Here is an 18,902-nt window from a genome sequence, read left to right on the forward strand (position 1 = left end):
AAAGAAACAGAGAACTTAATTTCCTCACACTAAATGGTATCATCAAATGGTATTATACTGTGATCTTACCAGTTTGTTATCACTGTAACTGGTTGTTTCTAATACATTGTTTGTATTTCTTGCTACTACCACCACTACTTATGTCTGCATTTGAAGACAGTTACTAGATTTGAAGTTGTCACCTTTGTAATAAATTGGGGTCTAGACACATGACTTGAGAGGTGACTTGCTTACTGATAAAAATTGATCTGGTCATGACTTTTTTTTTCTGATGTGTAAATTTTAAAAGTATTTCAGTTCAGCACTATGATGATATGTCCTTTTCCATTCCCAAAAATAATTGCTGGCATGTGTACTGGAGTTTGTGTTCTTCTACCTGTCCCTACTGATCTCGTTTCAGATTTCCTAAGTATGAAACCTAAACTCTGGGAAATAATGCATAGTAGACATTTTGTAAATGTGTATGAAAGCAGTATTACAAGACTTATATTTTTTCTTTTACTCTGTGCTGAAATTTAAATACTGGACACTGATATGCATATAGTACCCAGTGTAGTGTCATGCATATATGCCCACTCTGTCTGTGAGGCAACTTTCATAATGAAACCAGTATAGCCACATTACACTGGCACTCGCAAGAGACTCCTTGGTCTTGTGGGGGGACAGGCTGTGCTACTTCACTTGTATCAACAGTAGGTCAGCATTGTCTTAAGGACATGCAAAACAAAAGTTTTGAAAACCATGTTATTCTGGCATAATGTCATGGATCTTCTAAAGAATTTTCTTCATTGTTCTCTCCATCTTCGCTTTTTTTGAACATTATATTTGTTATGTGCAAACAAAATTGTTTTTTAAACTGTTGTTTGCACATTTGCGGTCTTATTTTTAAAGAATGAAAATTTCTTAAACTTGTTGCTGTGTGATTGAAATGCAACTGGCACACCTGATTTTGGTAAGCCTCATATTCTTTACAATAAAATACACATTCCAAAATAAGCCAAATAGTTTTGGAGCAATTTTGATCTTGTCTGTGAAGTGTACATTTGTGCTTCTTGTAGGCAGAGGTCAATTCATCCAGGAGGTCTGATGCTGGACCCTCAAACACATCAGGACTGAACCACTCTGCTGCTTCACGTGATCCCCAGCAGGATGGTGCAGCTAGAGCATTCCCAGACCCAGCAAGTGCAACGGTATGGTCCATCTTTGAGCTTTACTGGGTGTAGTCTGAACATGAAATTGGTCCTCTTAAGCTGATTAAAGTATGTAGTTCACATATTTATTCTGGAACTCCTGTATACTTTTATATAAAATCTATTAGCAAATAGTATGTTGAATCATTTTTAGAAATAACAACCTCTGCTTTCACTTCCTTCTCTTAAAACAATAAATAATGTTCTTTTAGCAGTTCTTCTTCCCAGTGATTCCTTTAATTACATTAAGTGTTCATTAAAACTTTATGGTGTCTGAGGCACTACAATTTACCATCTGCATAATGTAGCACAGGTTTTTTCTGCAGCATTCTTAGTCAGAAGCAAAAAAAATGTTTCAGTGATAACCTGTAGCTTTTAAATATTCATCAATACTATCTTCTTGGGTTTTATAACCTCTTAAGTAAGTCTGAAATATTCTTACCATTTGAAGTATGACACTTGTGTTTTAATACTGCTAGGTGTAGGGCTTACATAAAGGTTTTGGAAGTGGTGGAAATCTGGTGATGGGCCAAGGCAGCTGCTGTTATGACTATTGCAAGTGCAGTCTAAATTCACTGATAAATTGCAGGCAAATCCCAGCTAAGCTGCCTTTTTTAGAGAGGATGGGGCTGCAGATTGGTTAAAAAACCTACAACATGTCCAATAACATCTGTTGTGTGTTTCAACATATTTTCAAGCTACGTAGAAATATAAGCATGTTAATAGCATACTTTTTACCCCCCACAATAAGGATTTTTCCAGATTGTTAAGGATTCAATAAAACATTTTATTATATTCTTCTTATTACAAATCCTGGCTAATACAGTAGAAAGAGCTGACACACCAAGACATCACTGGCATTTTCTTGAGGAGAGAGACTTTTAAAAATTATTCACATTTTTAAGAAAACTGGTTGTATCAATTATATTGATTTATTAATTATTCATTAATTTAATTTTTAGAAGATCAATCCCATAAGAAATGGGACTTTTAAACATATAAAGATATAAATGTCTGTAAAAATACTCATATATATGTGATTAACTGTAAATGATAAGTGGGTTCATGTTTTAGAAATTGAACTAATATTCAGGATTGTTAGTTTTAGTTTGAACCAACACCTATGTTTCTGAGTTGTCACATTTTAAATGTTAGGAATTATCTGGAGCCATCCAGAAGTGGAAAATAGCCACACTGTGGAAGAAAGAAATGTGTAACAGGAAAGGCTATTTTAAGGAATTTGAGCTTGCTATTTTTTCTGTTCTTATTCATGTGAAAGATAATAGAAATCTTTTCAAAGTAGGGCACTCTGGGCCTTGATCTGCTTAGAGGTGTGAAAGAGTACCTATGCAAGCCTCAGATCTTTTCTACTCAGCTGGGTTTCTTGCATGTGTAAAATCTGTTTATTGAGTTCTTGTTGTGTAAAGACCTAATTCTGCCTTATTAAGTTGTGTTGGATGTGGGCAACAAAACATATTATTCTCTCTTCGTGGATAAAATGTTTGCCACTTACTCTACAAATGTGTACTTAGTTAAAAGCTATTGTAGAAAATTTGCTGGGTTTATTCTTTTTGAGAGTAAAAAGAGGGGGGAGGTAGGGCCAGTGCTGAATTATTGTATGAACTTGTGTAATTCCTTCTAATGTAGTAGATTAATGTGTCTCACTCTGAAGCCATGGGACCTTTTGTCTTTCTAGACAATACAGAAGTGAATATGAGAAGAAACCATGCAGGAGAAATGGAGTGTTACCTTTCTTCTGCTCCTAGAACAGTTGTAATCAGTCTTGGTTAAATACACAATGATAAATAGGTGCTAAGGAAAGGGTCACCTCTAGGTGAAAGTGAAGCAACCTGTAGACTGTATTTTACTCTGGGGCTGCCTTGAGTCAAGTTTGTTCTTTCCAGCAACAGTTCTCTATTCCATGATTTTTTAACCTTTAAGTTGCTTGGAAGGCCAGAGATTTTTAGAATGTGTTAATGGCAAGATATTTGTGAGCACAGTAATGTCCTTTCTGGGACAGGGCTAATGTAATTCTTGTGTGAAGAGCACACTGAAATGGGTCTCTGGCAGGGCATCGCTTGGTGTCCATTTCTTTGTTCCACTTGGGGCAGGGACAGGGCTAATGTAATTCTTGTGTGAAGAGCACACTGAAATGGGTCTCTGGCAGGGCATCGCTTGGTGTCCATTTCTTTGTTCCACTTGGGGCCTTATTCCTGAAGAGAGAATTTTTCATTTCATCAAAACAAAAAAAAAGTTTTGAATTAGCTCTCACTTCTGTCAGCTTTCACCTAGGGAAAGGATTATAGCCTCACTGACTAAAGAAGGATCAAGTCTTACAGTATTTCCATTCAACATATGTTTTTCAGATTTCAAAACTCAGTTTGAAATTGTTCTTTATGTTTTGGCTGTCATTGTGTTACTCAGTACTTCAGTCTTACAGCTTCTTGCCCTTTGAAAATACTTACTGTCTAATTACTGCCTGGATGTATTTGTCTGTGCTGTGGAAGAGGTGCACTCAGGGCTCTTGACTTTCAGGCTTTCCCTGGATGACTCTATCTTCCAGGTCACTTCCCTTCCTCCCCACCTTCTCTTGTCTTTTTGCCAGACTGGCAGTGGTTGTTCCCGTTCACTGTACTGTTAGTAATGACGGGACTGTGCAGCACTGGTGCAGATGTTGCACATTGGCTGTTAAGTTTTATGTGCCTGTATTATTAGAGGACATTTATCCAGCCTTTAAACAGCTGATCTTTGAAGGAAGAAGAAGGAGGGGAGGGAGTTGATTCTCATGCCAGTGAGAGCTTCTTCCCCAGAGAATTTGTCATGACATTATCAAGGTTTGCCAGGTGCAAGGTAACAACTACAACAGCATGAGAACAAAATGAGGGACAGCACTGCTCTGAAAAATGCTGCCACAACAACTTGTATAAAGGGATACAGAGCTGCAGAGAACAGTCTTTAGCATTAATAAAACTAAAACAATAAGACTTCCTAAGGCATTATGCAGCATGGTACGTTTGAGGAGTCTGAACCCAGTGCAGAGAACACCTCTGACTGGACTACTTCTGACAATACTTTTTTGTTAATTTGTAATAGCTGTTGATGTCTACTCAGGACAAAGTAATGGGACATTATTCTTGTTTGAGTATTCAAAGTGCAAGCAAGGTGCCGCTGCTGAAAGTTGGCTTGATAAAGTGGTCACCTAAATTTTGGTACCAAAACTCTGATCACAGTGGACTCATTAGTGGAGGCTGCAAAGCAGTGCAGTTTACTCAGCAACAGAGGCTGGTAGGCTGCATTTCTGTTTTCCTCCCTGATTGCACAGACTAAATCCATGTGGATTATGGGTGTCTGAACTTCTACGAAATCTATAGCAGTACATCTGGTGTATGGATAGCAATGATGTACCACCTTGGGGCTTATGGCTAATGCATAAAGTTGATGCTTGATGAGCTTTATTAAGAACAAGGTAAAAACTGTAGTTAGGCTGTTTTCTGATAACCTGAGAATACATTAAGCTTCAGTACACCTGTTATTAAACAATATCCTATAGTAGTGAGCTGCACTGATAATAGGGACTGGATGAAGCATTATGAGGGGTGATAAAATAAACAGTGTAACTGAAGCCAGCTACTCTTGAGCTGATGAAGGAGGTTTCTGTCAGAAAATGAGGCTATATTATGATCCATGGGATTTATAAAAGCCCTTACCTTTAGTCATAAATTCTGAATGATATGTTGGTAAAAAGTGTTTCCCTTTATCTCTGTTAAGTGATGTCTTATTTTTTAATACTACAGCAACCATTTAAGATGTCTTTTGACAGTTGAGAGTACTTGGCTCAACTTTGATTCATTAAAAAATAGACATTTTTCATATTAACCATTAAGCCTGTGTCAAACTTCAGTGTTTCTTCAGTTGGAAGTTGTGCAGACAAACAAGTATTTCACCTATCCTGATTTCTGCATCTCTACCCAGACCATTAGTATAAATGAAAGAGGCTTCAGTAACCCAGAGAATTTATATGGGTCTGAGTTCCTGAGTTTGCTATATTTTTAAAACATCCCTTCTAAGATGATTATTTAATTCTTCTAGTATTCTGATTTTTAAAAAAATTAAAATAATGGCCTGGAAATAGAAAGGATGCTATGAATTCTTCAGTAGACTGAACATCATAAAAATTTCCTTACTTGCATTTTGTTAGATGATACACATTTTTGTTAGTTCTAATAAAAGTATATTTTACTGAAATAGCTTATTCATCAAATAATTGTTCAGATGTCCTTGGAGCAGTTTCCTATCAGTCCCAACAGTTTCAGAAGCTTTAGAAATCATATGACACATAGTAATATAAATAGTATGTAATAATGTCACATATATGTATTAAATGTCTGTAAAGATCAGATGCTAAAGGTGGCTATAATGTAACTATTATTGAATATTTCTATTTTTAGTCTGTTAAGCCTCATCCACATTTTCAGTATGGTTTGGCAGAAGCCATTATTTGGCAAAAACAATCTAAATTGTGTCATGTGAGGTGTTATGTTAGTCTAAAAATCTTGTAAGGCTTGCTTACAAAGAATTTAAATACTTGCCATTAATTTGAAGACATGATAATTGTGATTTTTTTTTTTTAAATACTGCAGCCCATCTGCCACTTTTGGGATTCTTAACAATTAAGTCTTCAAACAAACAAACCCAACTCTATCTGTCTATCTATCTATCTATCTATCTATCTATCTATCTATCTATCTATCTCTATTATTTCAGATACTGTAGCACCTGCACCCAGTATCAGGTCATGATCACTCCTTTCTTACCTTTCTGCTGCTTATCTGGTAATAGTTGGCCATTTATTATGTTGGGAATAATCCCAAGGTGGTGCATTAGCTGAGCTTTGGGTGAAGCTGTTGGTTTGCTGCTGCCCCAATCCATCTGTAATTTCCGTAGAAAAATAAGTTAAAACCTTGAAATTGTCAGTGAGTTTCTCTTGAATCACAGATATGTTCATGTCAGTGTATGACAGATTGTTCTATTCAGAACAGGGCCTTTCTGTTTTATTTTTAAATTTAAAAGTTTTGCAGTGTTGAGAAGATATTTGTGACAGCCAGTGCTAGTTACTTTTGTTAGTAAGATGAATGATTATGAATATTTCTAGACTTTTTAATATATTTTTAAAAACTCCTTGAAGAAGAAAAACACTGCTTACTGAATTGGTAGTTCTTGTGTCCTGAATTCACTTCTCTCCCTCTCCCCTTCTGGATGATGGGAATGTAGATGAATCTAGAAACTTCATTTTTCAAAGGCTTGGCTTCCCCAAGTCTTTATTTTCCTTGGCATGAGGAGCTTTCAAGTGAGAAGCAGAACTTCTGTCTTTGGCAGTGTACTGGAAATCATGACAGGCTGCTTGTGGTGTTCTTGGCTGTCTCTGCTGATAAAATATATCTTTTAAAAACATTTTTCTTTGAAGCTACACAAGCTGCTTTGCTTATTTAGGCAAGATGTCTGTGTAAACAGGCAAGTTGTCAAATGTGGAGAGTAATTGCATCAGTACTTCCTTGCCAATGATAAACAGTGGGAAATACTGTTTTAGTAGGTAGGAATGAATGCCTCTTCCCTGGGCAAGACAAATCACCAATTAGGTGAAAATTTTGAATTCTTTTACTTCTTTGATTCTTATGACTCTTCTGAGAGTCACAAAACCAAGTGCTATTCACTGTGTTATGGACTGTCAATAACCATTTGAGGGCATTCCCTATTTGGTCATGTAGAAAGGTTATCTTTTATGGGTACAGTCAATGGCTCAAGTGGTGCTTATGGATATTGTGTCCATTAAAATGGTAACAGATCTAAAATGTCCAGAATTCTAGTTTTATTTGCTGTAATGATAATTTTTTTAGATGGAAAGGGTGAGAAAGCTAACTCTGGAAAGCTAACTCTGCAAATTGCTTTAAGTATGAATACCAGAAAACCTTATTTTCTGAGGACTGAAAACAAGACTTAAGAAACTGCAGGTTTTTAAATTTTTCTCAGAGTTTTTTTTAACTCTTTCAAATAGAACCTTATAAAAATGCTTATTTCTAATGACTGTGCTGCATCACTATTTTTAATATTAAGCATTGGAAGTTTGAGCTTTTTAATATTGCAAGCAGGATTATTCTGGTGTAAGATCAGATGTCATATTTTCTAGTTCATGAGATTGAAACTTGGTTTCTCCAGCATAAAATCCTCATGAGGAGAAACATCATTTGCCGAAGTTTATTTTTTAGTGCTTGTAATGTTAGACCGAGTTTGACCAGTAGAGGGCAATAGGTAAGTGCCTGCGCAGTGCTGCGCTCGGGAACTCCTCCTGAGATCAGGTAGGTAGGTGGTTTGTGGTTAGGATTTTTGTTTTTTTTCAGTGATGGTGGTGGTGATGAGAACAGACTTCTGGACCCAGCTGTCCACAGGAAGCCCTGCAGCATTGCTTAATTACAGTTCTTGGACTTGTTTCCATCCTTCTTTTGGCTTCCCCATCTTGTTTCCCCTTCGGCATTGTGAATCTTCAGAGATGTAACTATCCAGAAGATTATTAAAGATTTCTTGAGCAGCAAAGAGTTAAAACAAATCCTAGACAAATATATTTGAAATCTCTAGCAAATATAGTTTGACAGGCTTCCATCAGCCTTCTCTTGTCTACAGAATGCCTGATTTTCAGCTTGAAATATACTTCTACTCAGAATGGTGTATGGACAAAAACAGCCAACCATTTATGGACGAAAATAACCGTTGTTACAGACAATAACAATCTTGCAATGACTAGTGATGTGTTAACAGTTATCTGAAGAGCACATTTTAGTCGTTACGATTTTATCTCTTGCTAACCTTATGTGCCATATTGTCTGACAACTCTCAATGTATCTTTTTCAGTCTGAAACTCAGAACAGCAGTGCTGTGGCTGGCCAAGAGCGTAGTCCAGCTGCATCCAGCACCAGCACCTCGATGAGTCCTCGGCAGCGCCGTGCGCAGCAGCAGAGCCAGAGACGGGCCCCAGCTTCGACTGACTTCAACCGGGCACAGCAGCCGAGAGTCAACACGAACCACACAGGGTCAACTGTGCTCATTGTCCTGCTGACCTTTGCGCTGGCAGCCCTCATATTTCGTAGAATATGTTTGGCCAACGAGTATGTGTTTGAGTTATAAGGTTGTTTGTCCTAACAGCAGTGACTGGAACGCTTCTCTGAACATTCTGTATTGGCTAAGACATGAGAACTGTTTACAAAGGTTACTTTTTGTATTTACGCTTAAATCCTTATGAATGTTAATTTACCTACAGATACATTACTTGTAAGAAAAAACAAGTTGGACATGTAAGCTGTGAGTTTTGAGCGCCCGCTAGATACTTGGAGAAACAGTGCAGTGGAACAGTAACATTAAGGCATGTGGGATGGGACTAAATTTGAGTAATTTATAAACTAGAAAAAGACAATTTTTAAAAAATGGTTGATTTTTTTTTATGAGGCATAAGTGCCCTTTTAAGTACCCCCTCTAAGTTATATAAGAATTGACATTGGAGAGGGGATTATAAAATTAAATACTACTATGTGTTTGTATCTAGTGAGGTCTTAATTTAGAGAGAATACAGTTTTGTAACCACTTTTATTTGCCATGACACATTTCCAGAGGAGAAACACATACAAATTGGTTGTGATGCTGCGTCGTATGTGTGGAAGGAGGAAAGGACTGTGGTAGGAAAGTAGGTGCCAGAAAACTACTTCCATTATTTTGATTTTTATTTTTTGGAAGAAAGATTGGATAATCTTTTGAAAGTTTTGAATGTCCTCTTCTAGTACTTTCAACTGTATATCTTGTTTTTAAAATTTGAAGATTATGCAAAACATGTCTATTCTTGCAATAGTTATAAATATGTAATATAATTATTTACCCAGAGCTGTTGTCTTTTAATTATACCAGAAATATACATAATGTGTTGAACTGAATGTTTCATACGTGGTTTTATTTACTAAAGAAAATTTAAACCTTATTATACTTAAATTCTCATATATATGAAGATGCTTAAGAGAAGTATTTATTACAATCCTGCTAGTAATAAAGTTTCAAGCCAGTCTTTGTATACGTTTCAAGTATCACATGGCAGTTTGTTTCTTGTTTGAGGGTTTTTTGGTTGGTTGGATTTTTGTAAGGGGATTTCTGTTAGTTGGTTGGTTGGGTTTTTTTTCTTTGCTTTTTTTTGGGGAGGGGGGTTCAGTGTGGGTTTTTTTTCTCTTTTTTAAACTTAAAAACAATATTTTGGAGCCAGAGATCTACTTATTATACGTCCCTAGTAATATTCATGAGTACTGTGAAAAGGCATATACAAACAGTAGACCTACAGTTCTTAGAGTTTTGAGAAGTTTTGTCTTTGACTGTTTAAATACTGAAGTAGAAGAAAGGGGGATAATTTTCCTCTTGTATTATTGTTCAAATACTGTTAAGCATGTTTCTTTCAAAGACAAGAAGTTTAGCTAGCTTTCATTTTGTTGCTGTCAAAAATAATAGCACTGACTTAAGTGAGATTCTCATCCTATTTTTTAGGAAGTATTTATCAGGATACCTAGAGTTTTCCTAAATTTTGTCAACTGTATTATATATTATGGTTTTGCAACATTAAAGCGGTTATAACAACTTCTAAAATAAGAACAAACCTTTTTGTGTCTAAGGGAGATGTGTAAATTTAGAAAACCACCAAAATCTGAGTCTTTTAGCATTTCTCTGTATTGTTGATAATCTTGTTTGCGGGTATAATGGAAAAAAAGGTGAAAAAATAACTTATGTGAGAAGTTCAGGCAAAAGTATGTATTTGTTCAGCAGTTAAACTTTCTGCTCCAGACCAATTTGATGTCAATATATTATTTTACATCTTTTTACATAAGTTGTGAATTTCATTAGAAATTAAATAAAAACAAGCAAAAACCAATACACAGATTCCCCCCACAGAAACCCACACCAGGACCCTAAAACACCTGTTCAGATCCTGTAGTCTCTAAAATAGAAGCACTGTGTTTCCTTGTTGGTGTGGTGCTTGAATCCCTGTGCAAATACTGCAGATGTGGGCTCACAGAGGAGAGTTCTGGAAGAGGTCTGACCCACAAGACCATTCTGCTGAGTATGGAGTCGTTGCTCCTCTGAAGTATTTACTCTGAATGTGCTTTTCTTGTCCTGCAGAATCCCTGCTGTGCCAAGCAGACTTCTGCCCCCCTATGAGTACCACACACACCTTTTAGCACAGCCCCATGTTGCACAGAGGCCAAATGAGCATTGCCCTGTGACCAGCCTCTGTAGAAATAAGCCTTGAATGTGTTTTGGAAATAGTCTCTTCATTGTGATTAAAGAAATAGCCACTTCTAATTTTAATTTCTATCTTCTTTGATAAAAGTTAAAATACCTGATTATGCAAATGCCTTTTGGAAAAAAAATTAACAGTGATTTGGTTTATGTAAAGGCAGTTGCATGTATAGCTTGGGAGTTACTGTTTTAATTTTCCTTTTGAGTTAACAGTAAATAAATTCAGCTTTTTCAAAGGAAGTAGCTCATATTATGTCTTCAACAACATGAAGAGCCAGACAGAAAATAAAACCTTGACTGCCCTAAATGTATTAAAATACATACATTTTACAATTAGATACATGTCTGAAATGCGGCACATGCAGTTACCAGTTGAAAGAGATGCCCTACAGAGGATCAAAAAACGTAGAAAGCCTAATGAAAAGGAACAGGCTGGTTTTACAGTCTGGCAGGAGGATAGCACTGAGATTAGGGGATTGAGCAAAAAGCCGGCGTGCAGAATTGCAGGTTTTTATATAATGGCTTTAGTACGTATCCTTTAGGACCCAGTGGAAATGTTCAGTGAGGCAAACTTGGTGAGTAATGGCCAATCATTAAGTGGTGATGAGGGAAATGCTCTGAGCTGGAAGCCCCTGAGAGCCTGTCGAATGCATCACGCCGGGAACTCAGCGTTTGTGCCACTGATCGCCGACCAGCGCGACACGCCAGAATTAGAGTTGATTCAATGTTTAAGCCGGGGGGGACTTGTACTACAGGAGGTCACTGGAGTGCAGAGTGCCCAGCTCCCGTTTCCAGCAAGATGCCTTATTTCACAAAACTCCTTTTATTAATCTTCTGCTTAGTTCTTCTTGTGGAAAGCAGAAAGCACAGGAGAAGGAGGTGGACGAGCCATCTGGATGTGCAGAGGGCAAGGTAACAGTTGCTAAACCATGTATGCATCTTTTCCTGCAGTGTTACAAATGCATTACTACAGGGATATAAAAACCTACTCTGTAAATGTTTTTGTGTGTATTATGTGTGCAAACAGCTTTACAGATAATGTTTTATAATGGTCTCTGGTAGTATAACCAGTTTTATGTGTAAGTGGACACTTCTGTTGCTAACCTTGATTAACTGTGAGTGAGGCAGGTTTTGCAGAGAAGTTAACTACTTTGGCATGGATTGTGGTAAAATTATTCTTAGCCATACATGCGAATTTCTGAGGGAATTCCGAGGACTTGTAGTTGACAGAGATGTTTGAATATGCATGCAGTTTAATGTATCAGCACTGTTTCAGGGTAGGTTATTCACCTGCTTGCTGGAACATGTGTTACTTATGTTCACTTGGAATTGCCCATTATGCTCTGATAATTTGAGATGGGAATGTTGGTTAGCACACATTGTGGTAATTGATAACAAACCCTAGAAGTTGGCCAGGGATTGTAAAATTAATTTAAAAAAAAATACATGGAAGCTTTAAAAAATGGATTTTAAAGTTGAGTGAAAGCACAAGAATGAGTTAAAAGCCTTAATAAAGTTTATTAGATTTACCACTACTGAGATTTGTCTAGAGGTTTACATTAGAAAAGATAATCTTCCAAACCTGCCAGACAGTCCAAAGTATGTTATCCTTTTTTGTGGTTATGTCATCCAGTGGCAATTATATCTTACAAGACATTGTTTGAAAGGCTCAAAAATAAAATTGGGTTAATCCATCTTATTAAATGGTTTCACTATGGCTGTAAACTTTCAAAATTTCATTTATTTTTGTGGACTTCTTGGTTTATCACTCAACACTTTTATGAGGAGTGTTGTTACTTGAATGTTTTGAAAAGAAATGTGATGCAATTGCAAGCAAAGAAAACATAATATGCTATCAGATTTACACTTCTTATTGAAAAAATACAGTGGCATATGCTTTTAGTGACGTAAATGTTAAAAAGCTGAAACAGCTAGGGCCTGATCCTGAAATCCTAAAGTCAACTGAAGTTTTACCACTGATGTTCACAAAATCTCAATTATTGAATGAGATCTTTCATGGAACACTGAAAATATTCCGAAGTCTATATCCTGAGGAATGCAGGGAATTGAACCATAGCATGTCCTTGCAAACCTTTTTGTGTAATAAAAATCATATGCTTTGAAGTAATAAAAGGAGGTAATAAACTAGTGTAAATATAAATTTCCCCTGAAGTAGAGCTATTCCTTGTTTTTAAAGTTTTTTACTTTATTTGAACTTGGAGAAAATAATTTACAATTTCTACAGCGCTGATATTTTCATGAGTTGTAACAGAGTGGAAGTCAAAGCACTGCTAAAATTATTTTTATAAATACACTTTAAAGAATGACAATACTATTTAGTATTATGTGGTGTAATACTTTAAATGAACAATTTTCCATCTAGGTAGGATCCGAGGAACTATATACTGTGTACGTGCACACACACACACACACACACACACAATTCCTATGCAAATTATTTCAAATTTTATGAAATCTGGCTTTAGGGATTGTCAAATAAGAATGACATTTTAAATACAGAGAGTTCCGCAGTGTTGCAACAAAAAAGTGTATGAAGCAGCATCGTTAATATTTTAATTTTTGTATTAAATTATATTTCAATTTTCATATTTCAATATTCAATATTATTTATTTTAGATTTTGTATTCATTATCAGTTATATAGAAAAAATTTAGTTGTCCATAGGACAACAATAAATAGTGGACTATTCTAGTAAAAAGAAACTAAAACTAGTTCCTAGGCTGGTTTCCTAATCATGTAAAAGAAATTAAAAGAATGATCTTTTAAATAATTTTATCACATTTTCTGCTTAGTATTTCTCTTGCTGACTTATCATAAGAAGCAGAGTAAATTTCACAGTAAACTTTTCTTACTCAAGAAAATTTATTCCTGTATTTAGGAATCTACAGTTGGTAAGTTTGATATTTTGTGTCCACTAAGGTGATAAATCCACCTGATCTAAGGATCTTTATATTGACTTTAAGAATCTAGCTTGGGTTGTGCAGGTGCAGAACACCTTCAGTGCTGTAGCTTCTTACTTGGACATTGCACATAGGTTCCCGTGGTGCAGAGGTCCTTCCCCACAGAGCTCTGGGCGCTTGGGTGGCCGGTGCTGCGGGTTCTGGGACAGGTCTCTGCCACCATTCTGTGGAGAAGTTGTTGAGCCTGTGCCTAAGTGGAAAAGGAACATGGGGAAAGTCAGGTTAGGAAGCCAAATTCAGAACTGCTAGGTAAAGGATTGCTTGTGCATCCTTAATTAATCTTGGTTGTTTAATACATTGTAACACATTTTTTTTTCCATGAGTGGTGCCTCGCTCAGCATGCTGAATGGATAATCCTTGCTTGATTAGAAACTGCCTTGCATTTAATTTTCTCTTCCTCCTGCATCCCCCCCCTCACTGATAACACATCTCTCTTCCTACAGCTTGAGGTATAACATAAACAACTGCCTATGTGCATCACTGCCCTGACTGTTGCCCAAGACTGCCTTGTGTTATACTCTGGAGAGCCCAGGCTTTGCACAGGGAATTGGTGTGTCCTCATCAAGTAGCAGCTTTATACTTTGATAGTTTTTCATGTTTTCCATGGTATAAAGTCCTTGTCACTTATATTAAGAAACTGAAGGATATCAGTCATACTTGTTTCTATGAAGTTGAAGGTGTTCTTGCTGATGTGCAAGATGTACAAAAGGTGCATGAAACCAAGGGTTCTAGAACTGTAACACCATTGCTGGTTAAAAAATTTTGCATTTAGTTTTGTTTGGAGAATTCAAATGATGAATGAATTGCAAAGTAAAACCTTTTGTCAGAGTCACCTGGGGGACTGCTGGGCAGGGCATGTTTGCCCCAGCCTTACCTGCACACCAGAAAATGAATTTACACAAAAGAAGAAGAACCTGGTGCTGAAGGAAACAATGTAAATATGCAAAGGTGCAGGTCTGTGTGTCGGATGGTCTGTGCTGCTGTGCTGATAGCTGGGATTTTCCAGAGAGCTGTGCACAGAGTTTAGGTGCTGCCAGGGCAGGTCAGACTTGCTGTAGGTAGTACTGGCTGTACAGTGTATGTAGCTGTGCCTGGATCTTCCTCAGAGCATCAGCCTTACCCCAAGTGCCAAGCAAATGCTGCTGGAATGTCCAGCACTGAGTTTTTGAAACAGTTTTGGGTACTCTTCAGTAGCTCAGCAGTGGCTGCCTCTTAGAAATGGTAAATGCTGACAATCCTGCTAGCAGCCAGACAGAATTTTATCCAGCCGGACAGAATTTCCGAAAGACAGAAAGAAACTCTGAAAATTAATGGTTTTGTTAATATTTACTGCTCTATAAAAATTGCTAATTGATAATCCTTCTGGTAATGTTTATTGCTCTGCATAAATTGAGAACTCTGGAGACATTCACCATCTCTGTTGTGCTACTGAATTTCATGTTTCCAGCGACCCATGCCCACCTGACTCTGAGTCTGCCTGTTCCTCTCTCCTACCGGCCATGCAAAGCCTCGTGTTTCAACAGCAGAAAAACTGCCTGTGATATAGAGATGGCTTTGGGTTGTTCTTAGGTAAAGAATTCCTGCCAAGGTTTTTGGTGGTCAGTCTTTTGGAGAATCTCATTAGATATGCCATTTTCAGGGTGTGCTACATACCAGCTTTAGATTGGGACCCAGAAGCAAAAGGCAACCACCAGGACACTGCAGCACAAGGCTCAGCACACAAACTGTTTTTCCAAAACAGCATTCCACTGGAGCAAGTAGTCTGGTGATCCCTGCTGACATTGCTGCTGCTGGCAGGAACTTCCCTCCATTGCCTTGTGGAGCTGCATTTTTTCCCGTTTTTCAGCTGGATACTGCAGACACATCCTCTAGCCTGTGGTACCTCTCAGCGCTCACAAATCCCCTTTGCTCTATGGCAGTTTCTCAAAAAATTTGGAGTTTGTTAGTGCTTCAGTGATTGAAATGTGATAGCCATTTTTACAGGTGTATGGCTACCCTGGGGCTCAAGTCCAGGGCACTGCTGAACCTCTAGTGCAGGGTTTGATGTCCCCTGAGGCTTTTCTCCCAACACTATCATCAGCAGGGGCCAAAGAGCAATGTGAAACAAAATCAGGGAGGGAATGTGTATTACAGCAGTGATTGTGCACATCCTTTGAATTTGCGTCCATCCTTTTCCAGAGTCGTATTTAGTTTTTCTAGAAATCTGGCAAGGAAAGTCACTTTCCTTTCCTTCCTGCTCCCAACATAAACTCACAGATGAGTAAGTGTGAAACATCTTACATCCAGAGGTAGGGCAAGAGATACTTCTTTCCTGAGGCTCTGGAAGCAATAGAGACTGGTGTGGCCACCCAACCCAAGACAGACCTATCTTGTGGAGATGCCAGGCCTTCCTGGGCAGCTGGGACTCCTAAAGCACTTGAATTGGTGTCCCTGACAGGCATTGAAAAGAGACTTCACCAAAATTGAAGATCTCAATGTTCCCAGTTTGTCAGAAATTTCTCAACCATATGGATCCCGTATGATCCATTCATATAAACATTAAAGCTACATTCATAACACAGTGGCATTAATAAATTGGGAATTTTCATCTAGGAGCAAGCTAATTGTTATGATACTCATAAACTGTTCTTGTACCTTCTCTTTTTAATTTAGCTTCTAGGGCTTTGTGCTGCAGCAGTCACATGCTTTGTTGGTAAGAAAAACAGAAGGTCTTGTACCTTCCTTGGTTCTGGGTTTACACAGTGTGCATCTCCTCCAGCTTGCTGTGGCTACTACACGAAGTAAGTGATGCCTTCACCTAATGCATTTTGGGATTCTCCCCCACACCGCCCAGAGAATATACTGAAGAGTGGTAACATTTCCACTGTAGAAATACTTCTCTGCATCCCGATATGTAATTGGAACAAAGCCCCATGACCATGAGGTACCATCTTACAACCAAAATCTACCCTGAATACTCCAGGAGAAGGTGCAAAAACCTGCTAGACTCTGGCTGCCAACAGCTGTGCCATGCTCAGGATGGAGATCATGTTTCCTTTCAGGCTGACCACTTAGCCATTGCCTCGTGCCCTACAGCACAAGGGCTGTTTCCAACTTGAAAGTTCTTTATCTTGCTCTGGAAAGATCTGGATGTCCGCATAGACACCTGCTCTTTTTTGAATCCTGCTGAGCTGTTATCTGTAATTTCTCATGCCATCAAGAATGAATTTTCTTCTATATAGTTGGCAATAGAAAAAGCATCTATTTTATGCAATTGAGACAATTCTGAATAGAAGTGACTGGAAAGGAAAATATTTTTTTTTTTAAAAATAGGGCAATAATAGAGAAGCCTTTACAGAAGCTCAATGAGCTATCTGTCACCTCTCCTCTTTAAACAGAAACAATTCTTCACAGAAGTCAGATTTATCAAATTCATGCTCCTTGAATGAAATCTAAACAGCACTGAAGTTATATATGAAAAATGTGGCAAAAAAGACAAAGGGAGATGAGTGGATTTAAATGAATACTGGTGAAATGCAGAGTGCATAAAGCTGAAAGAAACCCTGACAAATCTATAATCAGAAATGCTAAAGACCATAAGTACATCAGGGAGGATTTATGAGATGCTGGTGATCAGATTGTCAGTAAAGGCACCCTGCAGGCAGCAGTGGTCAGAGCACCCTTCAGTTCTGCAAGAGCACTGGCAGCTGGTGTCACCTTTGCTGCAGGTAATTAGATGCTCCCTGTGCCAAACAGCAGTGGGGTTGCCATGGGGTACTTGCCAGAGCAGGGCAGAAGATACAGCACAGCTGATGTCAAACACTATTACAAAGAAATTTATTTTTTTTTCAAACAAACTTGGTCTTGAATTGGATTAAATAGATGAAAGTAGTAATACATTTTAAAGGCTGTGTAGACTTCCTGTCATTAAAAATATCTCAATACAAAAACTTGGTAAATGGATTAAATTGATTAAAAAGGGATGGTCAGAGCTCTTTCTGTAAAATCTGAATTGGTGATCATAATATCTGAAGGATTGAGCATGAACTGATGATTAAATGATGGTTATTAAATGCAACCCCTGGCTCAGGATGTGCCTGAAAACCTCCTTTCATCCTAAGACAGTGTCCATGTCCCCAGCCAGCCCTCTGAAGCCTCTGCAGCCACAGGCTGTTTTCAGCAGCTCTCCTGTGTGCTCTTTGCTCTTTGATGATTTTCAAAGAATTGATCAAAATGTAGCATTTCAGTGAGGCTGAGCCATTGATTTACAAGATAACACTGCTAGGGTTTTCCGTACTCATTCCTTGTACAATGTGCAATCCAATGTTTTATTGGATTTTTAATTCTCCCCTTCTTCGAGGGGAAGGACTTGATTGAAAATTCACGGATACTTTGGCTTTTCCCCGATAATTAAAGTCAAGCAACCTTTTGATCAAGACCCTTTTTCCAGACTTCCAGCTTTTTGGACACAAAGACTGTGTAGCGGATGGTGAAGTGGATCACTTTGGCAGCAGCCCTAACTTTGCAGCGAAACAAAGCTTTCCCCCTGCAGCAAGCAGTTAAAAGCTAAACTTTTGCCTCCAACCATTCCCATTAGTGGCTGTGCTTGGTTTTACACCCCTGCTTTTAGGTAGCCATTAATGCAGCCTTGTTTGGAGGGCGCTTGCTCCGGCTGGCTCTTTCTCTCAGCCAACAGGGAGAGAAGCTCTGACATCCCAAATGAAACAGGAGTGCAAATCAACCAAATTGGAGGGAGATCCAACTTTTCCTATGTAGCATGTGCCCTGGGGTACAAGGGGTTATATTCCTTCAAAACATCTATTTGATATAATTATTTTTAAAATCTGTTGCTTCTTTTTCACCTTCTTACTGCAAGGAAATGGGTTATTGATGTTAGCAGCAGCTATCAACACCCTTTAGGTTTCATAATTTCTTTCTTGAAATATGTGCTCTGATGGAAAACTTTTCTTCTGCTTCGTGATTTATGCTCCCTTTGGCTCATACTTACCGTGCTTTATATTTTAATGAAGCTAAGAACATCCCTTTTCCTACCTACACTTACAAGTGGGGTGATTGTTTTGTAAGTTCTGAATTCTTGACCAAGACTTTAAGCCTAAGTAGTCTCTATATTTCTCCTCCAGGATTTTTTGTTCTTTATTTTCAGTAATATTTCCTCCATACAGGAAAAGGAACATGAACCTTTTGTATAAAGTTCTTTCTATTGATCATAGTTATTTTTAGTAAGTTACTAGAAACCAGCTAATTGCAGCAGTACTTACAATGTCATCAGCTCTTATGTCCAGAGCAAAGGGATTGAGGAACCTTAATGGTCCAAGTCTTCCCTTTGCACCACTGGAGAACAGTCAGGGATGCTGATCTGGATTTTCTTCCAGAAGTGCATGCAGTTTGTTTATCTGCTGGTTAGTTATCCTCT

The 18,902-nt window shown here is 37.9% G+C and overlaps 1 protein-coding gene across 1 annotated transcript in view; it reads left to right on the top strand.

Moving 5' to 3' along the window:
* UBE2J1 (ubiquitin conjugating enzyme E2 J1) overlaps window positions 1-10,089 on the top strand; it is a 28,108-nt gene extending 18,019 nt beyond the window's left edge. Inside the window, exons 7-8 of the mRNA XM_083856020.1 lie at window positions 1,059-1,190; window positions 8,094-10,089. Coding sequence (XP_083712146.1) covers window positions 1,059-1,190; window positions 8,094-8,366 — 405 coding nt within the window. The 3' untranslated portion in view covers window positions 8,367-10,089. The remainder of the gene's footprint in view (window positions 1-1,058; window positions 1,191-8,093) is intronic.
* Window positions 10,090-18,902: the final 8,813 nt, after the last annotated feature.

The sequence above is a fragment of the Zosterops lateralis genome, assembly GCF_965231275.1.
Source record: "Zosterops lateralis genome assembly, chromosome: 3".
Lineage (NCBI taxonomy): Eukaryota > Metazoa > Chordata > Aves > Passeriformes > Zosteropidae > Zosterops > Zosterops lateralis.